Source organism: Bactrocera latifrons, unplaced genomic scaffold (genome assembly GCF_001853355.1).
Source record: "Bactrocera latifrons isolate USDA-ARS-PBARC rearing strain unplaced genomic scaffold, ASM185335v1 scaffold_8, whole genome shotgun sequence".
NCBI classification, from domain to species: Eukaryota; Metazoa; Arthropoda; class Insecta; order Diptera; family Tephritidae; genus Bactrocera; species Bactrocera latifrons.
In genome coordinates, this window is record NW_017537489.1 from 2,319,649 (window position 1) to 2,328,393 (window position 8,745).

The 8,745-nt window shown below is 35.0% G+C and overlaps 2 protein-coding genes across 3 annotated transcripts in view; one reads left to right on the forward strand and one right to left on the reverse strand.

The window, feature by feature from the left end:
- The window catches only part of LOC108976673 (chitooligosaccharidolytic beta-N-acetylglucosaminidase-like), a 6,731-nt gene extending 2,481 nt beyond the window's left edge, over positions 1 to 4,250 (reverse strand). Inside the window, exon 1 of the mRNA XM_018945919.1 lies at positions 4,202 to 4,250. Coding sequence (XP_018801464.1) covers positions 4,202 to 4,250 — 49 coding nt within the window. The remainder of the gene's footprint in view (positions 1 to 4,201) is intronic.
- The window catches only part of LOC108976802, a 15,763-nt gene that overhangs the window by 3,209 nt on the left and 3,809 nt on the right, over positions 1 to 8,745 (forward strand). Inside the window, exon 1 of one of the 2 annotated variants that reach the window (XM_018946153.1) lies at positions 2,898 to 3,493. The exons of the other annotated variant lie outside the window; for it this stretch is intronic. The gene's annotated coding sequence lies outside the window, so the exon portion shown is untranslated. Of the gene's footprint in view, positions 1 to 2,897; positions 3,494 to 8,745 lie in introns of those variants that run through there. 2 annotated transcript variants of the gene reach the window in all.

The window sequence follows — 8,745 nt, forward strand, 5'->3', positions numbered from 1 at the left end:
AGCGATGCCAACACCTTCATATTCGATTTGTTGGCTTGATTAATGAATTTACAGTTACAAAGTTTTCGATCAGGTCTCGGCGTTTACGCTTGAAATGACTGCAAATGTATAAGCCAATTTAAATATGGTAATTGCTTGTGGCACTTTTAACAACAGACAAAACAAAAAACGAGCGAGCGAACAACACAACAAAGAAAACTAAAATATTCACCCGCACTTGAACAGTGAAATCTGGCTGAAGTGGAAACACAACTAAAGCGGTAACAATACACAACAGCTTCTTTAGCTGGTTTTTGGCCAATTGCCGCTGTAGAACAAACACACTCGGGATTTTTTTATATTTTTGTTTTGCTTCTGCTGTTAAGGCGCAGGCGCTGGCGCTTATGGGTTTTAAGAATTATGCTTTCTTGACATAATATTTATTACCGATTGATTTAACCTTAGAACCGTGACATAGCTATACAACTTAATCTCGTCACTTGGGCACGCAGTGTCCASTAATGTATTTTGGACATATTTTTTATAGAAACGCCAATATTTCGTTTGTTAATGGAAATAATTTAATGAAACTTGTGTTTAATGATAGAAACAAAGTTATTTTTATTTAAGAATATGAAAATTTTTAATTACGAAGTGCTTAAATCAATGAAATTCTTCGCTATCTTTTTGATTGGGTGTAAACGTTGTTGGAGTATTGTCCGATCTTCATCATTGTCTGAGTCTGTACCAGCTTTGGCACTGTATTTTGCAAAATAGCCCTTTTCACACGTCCTTATATACTGTTTGGAGCATGTCGGAATAAGGCAATGATCATAAACTGCTGTTGTTTTATTATCGATCTAAGCAGTTTTGCAAGTTTCACATCGCCGTTTCAAAATGTTGATCTAGTTTTTAAATAAAAACAATTTTGAAAGCCTACCTATATTGCTAGGCGTGATCTCACCACTGCGGGAACCCGTTTGAAATTTATCAAGTCCATTGCTATTTAAGTTGTCGAATTAATTTTTGTTTTGCATCGGTTTTGTAATTGATTCTGCGCTAGCTCCATAGAGTTCTTTCAAAAATATTCTGCTCTTTTCAGACTTATTGAGGTTCCACATAGGGTGACTAAGATCAAACATCCTGAGCGCAAGTCCAGGATATTATAAAGTAGTGTCATGGGAAAGCGGTTTGTTTTTATTTTGCCAGGGAATCCAAGTAGTATTTTGTYAAAAGTCTCATCAGGATTTACATCTTCGCTGTTGAAAGAAAAGTTGAAAGCACTAGCACGTTTTTTGAATGTGTCGTTAACTTCTTCAAAGGATGTAAATAGTTTTGGCAGTACTGTCTTGCCAATATCTTATTTTTTTAGAACTGTTTGATGCATATTTGCCTCTATTATTGTTTTAGCTTTCCTGTTCGTCTCAAGAGCAATACCTTCAACRATAGACGCTGGGAAGACGCGTATGAAGGCATCGCTTTTAGATCCTATACTTTCAATGAATAGTGATGTTGATTGTCTACGCATTACCAACGCCAGTTCCGATCGCCGTTTTTCACGTTGCCTTGGCTTTGACCACCATACAGTATGATTGTTTCCAATAGTTTTCTTCACAATTACCCTCAATTACCGGATTTGACAAATCAAATATGTTTTCGTTCGGGTATATTCTTCGAAAAGTAGATCTCTAATGGGCTGAGCATTATGATCTCTGAAGCCGGACCGGTTACTGGGTATCGATTCGTGGTCACCACCAAATTTAGGTTTTCTTCCACCATCATCATCGATATTATTAGAATTCTAAAAATTTGAAATATCTCATCTTCTTCCGTTAATTCACGCTGTAAGTTGCCCAAATAAATCTCCAACTCTTCACTCATTTCAAAAAAAAATATAATTTTCACAACTAAAAATGAACTATTCACTTGAAAATTTTACGCGAAACTAATTAGAAATGCATAATAATCATCAATACCGTTAGAAAATKACGCTTCCTACAAAATATATGAATAAATATTATGGGCGCTGAGTGCCCCAAGTCACGTATGGAGTACTCACCATATAAAACACCGTAACTTTCTTATTATAAAAGCTATATGCCTAAAATTTTGTCAACTTATAACTAAAACTATAGTTTATTGCTGTAAATAACAACGCTAAGGGTTCGGTTATAAAACTGTACTCAATTCTAGTTGCCCAGAGCTCCTTTATTTATACAATTTCTTATCCAAATTCATGTATACACCACATGCAGAGTACATAAGTTATAGACAGTTAAACATCTATTTGGTTATATGGACATGTTTACAGATACATTGTTTATAACCTAAGTGCAGCTGAGAAAATATAAATATTTATGTATAGTTATAAGTACTAGTTATAGACAGGTACAGATAGATTGTTTACAACCTACTCGGCTATTACACGAAGCAACTTTTGTTGCTGATTTTCGGGCGATTCTGTTTTGCTGTTGCCCATTGCATTCACACGAGCAACTTGTGTTCCGCAACTCTGTTCGAGTTTTTTCTCATTCTCTTTCACTTTACTTTAGCCCATTGTCAACTCTTTACTTTAACCCATTGTCGTTTCTTTTTCCTTATAGGTATTTGGGCCACTCTATCACATTTATTAATCAGTTTTGTCAATTGAGAAATACATTTTATTTATAATTCAAAACTAAAACAAAGGTTATATAACAGATCTTCACTATCGTCTGAATCAATTTGTATTACTTCCTCCATACATTTCATAATATCTTTAATTAATTCGATTTTTTCGTCATACTCCATTTTCTAAATATTTATATTATATTATGTATATTTGTACACATATTTGCAAATTACGTACCAAGAGATGAAATTAAATTTTTTAAATATATTCAAAATATTAATTTCATTTCACTGAAAACTCGGCGCGATTCTCCTCTCCTCGCCGCCTATAAACCAAGAGTTACCGCAACAAAAGTTGCTTCGTGTAATAAGGAACCTAAGTTCAGCTGAGAAAACATAAATATTTATGTACAGTTATAAGTACTAGTTATAGATCGTCACACATGTGTACAAATACTTGTGATTATCAGTAAAAATCAGAACAATAGAATGTAAATACAAATAGTCCCAAAACCATAAATATTTCCCTTCCCATTGTTAGAAGTAGATAGGTACACATAAGATGGAAAACAACTGACCTGCGCGTCGGTACTAGCATAAGTATAAATAGAAGTAGTTTGAAAAAGAACCAACAGAATAAATTGACCACTGAGCGCAGAACACCGCGTATAATCATTTATTTAATTGGCGCCCAGCGAGTTTTTGTAAGTCTGTTCCCAAAATCCTTATGTCAGGATAATAGAACAGCAGAAGAACCCCCTACAAAAAAAATCAAGTGAAGTCGAAAAATCGTGCATCGGGAAGAAAAAAGAGGTCAAAAATCCCACGCCAAGGACAATCTGGAGGAAAAAAAGGAAATCAACAATTCCACGCCAGGAAAACGGGACATGAAGCTGTACTTAATGTAGGCATACCTAATATCTAAGGGAATTGAAATTGTACGCTAGGAATAAGATCCAAGTTTTGTGAAAATAAACAACATTTGTGACAAGCGAAAGAAATAGGTGTAAAATGTCGTTAACCGCAGAAGCCATTACCGATTTGGTTACTCAAATCACTACAACTGTAGCGAATCAGCTGGAACAGCGCGTATTTGAACCGATTTGGCAGGTGCAAGCTAATTTTGACGCGTTGAGTTTAAATGTTTCTCCACCAAAAGTTTTGAGGTACGAGGACATAGAGGTAGATACAAATATCCAATGCGATATTGGACTCGATGAATTTTGATGCTATAAAAGCAAGGCTTGACCAAACATACTCGGACAAAAGACCGTTATATCTTCTAGAGCAAGCACTCTCCACTTTGCGACAGGGAAGACGATCCATTACGGACTATTACGATTCAGTAGAGAAGCATCTGGCACTCCTAACAAATAAAGCAGTTATGCAATACAACGGGGAAAGAGAAGCCTTGAAACTTCTTAATGAGAAGTATAGGAATGATGCCTTACGTGTTTTCATTTCAGGGTTAAATCGACCCCTTAATGATAATTTGTTTTCAAGTCGCCCGGCAGATTTAACAACCGCTTTAGCCTTAGCACAAGAATTAGAAATGAATCCACAACGCAATACATTTGCTAACGCATTCGCAAATTGAAACAGTGGTTCTTACCGAATGTCTCATCCTTAATATCACACGGCACATAATCATCAAAGGACATTCTTGTCACAACCACAACCAGAGCCTATGGATGTTGATCCCAGCTTTTCTCGGCTAAACAACGCGCATAATAATAGGCAGCAAACGCGTTTAATAAATTTCAATCGTTCTAACTATAGAACAAGATCAGGAAATCCCCAAAGACAAAACCATAGTAATAGTAATAATAATAGACAAAATAATTGTGGTCAACATGTGAATCATTACCAAATATATGAAAGTGAAAGAAAGAAGAATACTTCCAAGGATAGTCGCACTAAATTTTTAAATAACAATTCTCAATTGCCGTATGTGTTAATTAAAATACGTAATGGGAAAGAACTTAAGTTACTTATTGACACGGGAACAGCGAAAAATTATGTATTTAACCATGGGTTGCTTCTTATCTTAGTAATAGAATTCAACAAGTCATATTTAACGATACTCTTTCCGACATAATCAATGTTCCTTCAGGTGTTCCTCAAGGTAGCCATCTTGGACCAATTCTGTCCTTGTTACTTATTAATGACATATCATCTGTTGTTAAGTTTTCAAACGTTTTATTATATGCTGACGATGTACAACTTTTTAAATCATTCACATCAAATAGTGAAAGATGTCAGTTGCAAACAGACTTAAATAACCTAGTTTCTTGGTGTAATAGAAATGACATGCCATTGAATCTTAAAAAATGTAAAACGATGTGCTTTTAACGTAGATCTGTAGACCCTACTTCATACGTAATACAAAACTTTCRGTTGGAGCAAGTATGCAGTTTTGTTGACTTGGGAGTAACTATGGACCCCAAACTCAATTTTAATCTTCACACATCTTCCATGGTTTTTAAAGCTAAAGGTGCTCTAAGTTTTGTTAAACGTTGGTCTAAAGAATTTAGAGATCCGCTTACCACAAAAATTCTTTTTACATCTTTGGTGAAGCCTATATTAGAGTATGCTTCCGCGGTATGGCACCCTTGTTATCAGGTTCATTCTGAGGAAATAGAGTCCGTTCAAAAACAATCTTTACTTTTTGCCTTAAATCATTTGCATTGGGATTTCAATTTAAATCTTAACCCTTACACTAACCGTTTAAAGCTTATAAGTCTGCCTACACTCGCTAGTCGTAGGGAAATTCTTGATATAATATTTCTTGTAAAACTCATCAATGGGTCAGTCTGTAGCCCATCTCTCTTGTCTGATATTAATTTTAACATTCCCGCTCGCTCTACCAGGCAGTTTAAACCTTTACTTTTAAAATGTTCTAGAACAAATTTCGAGTTAAACGAACCATTCCGCCGTATATGTCACGATTTCAATTCTCATTCCAGCACATTTGATCTAACAGATTCTCTCTTTACCATTAAAAAAAGTAATTTTATCTACTCCTAACAAGTAACATTTAAAAATAATAAAGTTTAACCAAATTCTTAATTTTGGCTGTTGAAATTTTTATTTCTGTAGCTGAGCAGTTTAAGATCGCAACGCTTAAAACTCTCTTGCCTTTTATGACTCGGCTAATTCCGCTCGTTCGCGGATTGCGACCCGCGCGTCGGTTGGGCGGGAGGAGGGTAATCGATGGGTATTATTATTATTATTATGAATTTCTTACGTCAATCAAAAAACTGGAAAAAACTTTCAGTTTATAAAATGTTGGATAGAAGTATTTGGTACAATAACAGAATTCTATATTTTAAAGGATCTAGAAAGTTTTGATGGAATTATAGGATTTCATTTCCTTAGGCAAATTGGCGGAGTTTTAAATACAAATACAGGATAATTGAACTATAATAATGGCAGGGAACAGATAAGTTTTTTGGAATGTGTTCAAATTAATACATTACAAACTATTATTTTTCCCGAGTATTTTTCAGAGAGCGATAGACGACATATTGAGAGAAGATATCGGGGTATGTTGTCATGTTTACATTGATGACGTAATAATTTTCGCTCCCGATATTGAGACTCACATATACGATATAGAGAGTATCATTAAAAAACTGCTGGACGCCAATATGAGAATAGCATTGGATGAATGCAAACTTTTCAGAACTAGCGTAGAGTTCCTTGGTTTTGTAGTTTCCGAGAATGACCTTAAGACAGATGACGATAAAACACTTGCCATACTAAAACTTGACGAACCCAAAGCTCTTCGGGCATCACGCTCCTTTTTAGGACTGTCAGGATATTATAGGAGATTTATTCGAGATTATGCGAAAATTGCAAAGCCGCTAACGGAAATATTACGGGAAAAAAACGGCCATATAAACTAAAAGAAATCCTTGCATCTGAAGATGTTACTCTTTGCTTTCCAGATTTTAGTAAACCTTTTGATTTAACCACCGACGCTTCTTCTGTAGCAATCGAAGCTGTACTATCGCAGGAGAAAAGACCTATAACCTTTATATCCCGCACACTATCTTCTGCAGAGCAAAACTATGCTACTAATGAAAGAGAAATGCTTGCGATTGTTTGGTCATTGCAGAATTTACGAAATTATTTGTACGGCGTTAACAACCTTAACATATTTACAGACCATCAGCCGCGTAGCCCCAATACAAAACTAAAACGTTGGAGAAGTTTTGTAGAGGAATTTGCGCCCAAACTCCATTACAAACCAGGTACTGGAAATGTGGTAGCAGATGCCCTTTCGCGGCAATACATTCAACACATGAATCAATGCGATAATACCGATCAGTACAGTACACAATGCTGCACAAACAGCGAGTTTTCTTTTACGCAGCTTATTCGGATCGTACCAACAACTTTCAATAGTTTTAGAAATCAAATTGTTTTATCAGAAGCGCAATCTTCTGACCGTGTAGTAACTTCTCCGTTTCCTGGATATAAGCATCATTTACTAAAGGATGCTATTAATGCAAATGTTGTTAATGGTATTCATTGCCCACTCACTGTGCTAGGAAAAATACAAAATGAGATTGTAGAACTATTTCCATCGGTTCGCTTCAAACACACAGAAAACTTGGTTATGGACTTACCAAACGAAAGTGAGCAAATTGAAGCAATCGCTACAGAACCCACTTACCCTGAGGAAATCCTGCACATGGATATATACAGTACAAATGGCCAATATTTTTTGACGTGCTTGGATAAATTTTCAAAGTTTGCATTCATTGAACCCATACATTCTCGTTCAATTGTAGATTTAAAAGTACCAATAATTAGGATATTAGGAATTTTCAAAAACCCAAACATTTTAGTCACAGATATTAAAGCAACATTTTGCTCTCAAACAATAAAGTCACTCATTCGAGACAATTTTGATATGACGCACTTCACAGCACCTGCAATGCATAGCAATACAAATGGACAAGTTGAGAGATTTCACTCTACACTTAGCGAAATTGCTAGAACAGTAAAACAGGAAAATGGACTTACGGACATAAAAGAGTTAATGCAGGTAGCAGTTACAAAATATAACAACTCAATCCATTCAACGATCCACCGAAGGCAGATAGATGTTATATTTTCTTTACCAACACCTGAGAAAGAGATAATTCGAGAGCTTTTACTAAAAGTTCAGAACCAACAAAGTGAGATTCACAATATAAACCGGAAGGATAGAAAATTCTTCCCAGGTCAAAAAATTTGTATTAAGTTAGGTACGAAGAGGTACTAAAATAACCAATACATATGTTGAAAGAGCAGTACAACAGGATTTAGGTTCAACTGTCCTAGTGGATGGAAAAGAAGTGCATAAAGACAACATTCGCTAACTCAAATTAATAAACTCAAATACAATCATTACGAGAAAGTAGAAAATAAAATGTGTCCAGACTTATTTCAGATAACAGCTGTTCGTAATTAAAGAGTAATCTCGCTTCTCACTAATGTTGTCTACTCACAGAGAACGTCTATCATAGAGAAGGTTCACGTTTCAAATATCGTAACTTTTCGAAGGGGTACTCGGCAGAGATGAGCCAGTCTCTACACAGACAAATTATAAGCTTATTTCACCATGAAAATAGCACAATTGAGCATTTTCAGTGTTAAATGAGAAAAATAATGCTAATTCCACTGTAAACAAATTTACGCCTAGAGATTCGTTTATTTTCTATGCGCAACTGACTCGGCACATAATTTATATATGTACATATGATCCGTATATACTTATTTGGTATCAAAGCATATACTTAGTATATATGTGCATAAGTATGTATGTATGTATTTCATGATGATTCCATAATATCATTAAAAATATATAATAAAGTTTGTATTATTATCCAAATAATTAATATAAGTATAGGTAATTCATTTTAAATTTATAAATTTACCATAAAAGGTTTGAAATCATCTTAAAAGATCTAGCGGTCGCACATGTGCTCATATACATATGTATGTACATACATAGAATTATGTGTGCAAATTAACTTCCTTGCGTAGGAAGTATTAAAAAAAAAAAAATGTTTCTCCGCTACGCGCGGTGGAAATGAAACAATGTGTTTTGAGTCGGTACTCCGGTGATCGCTAGTCACCTTCCGAATGACTTCTGAATACCTT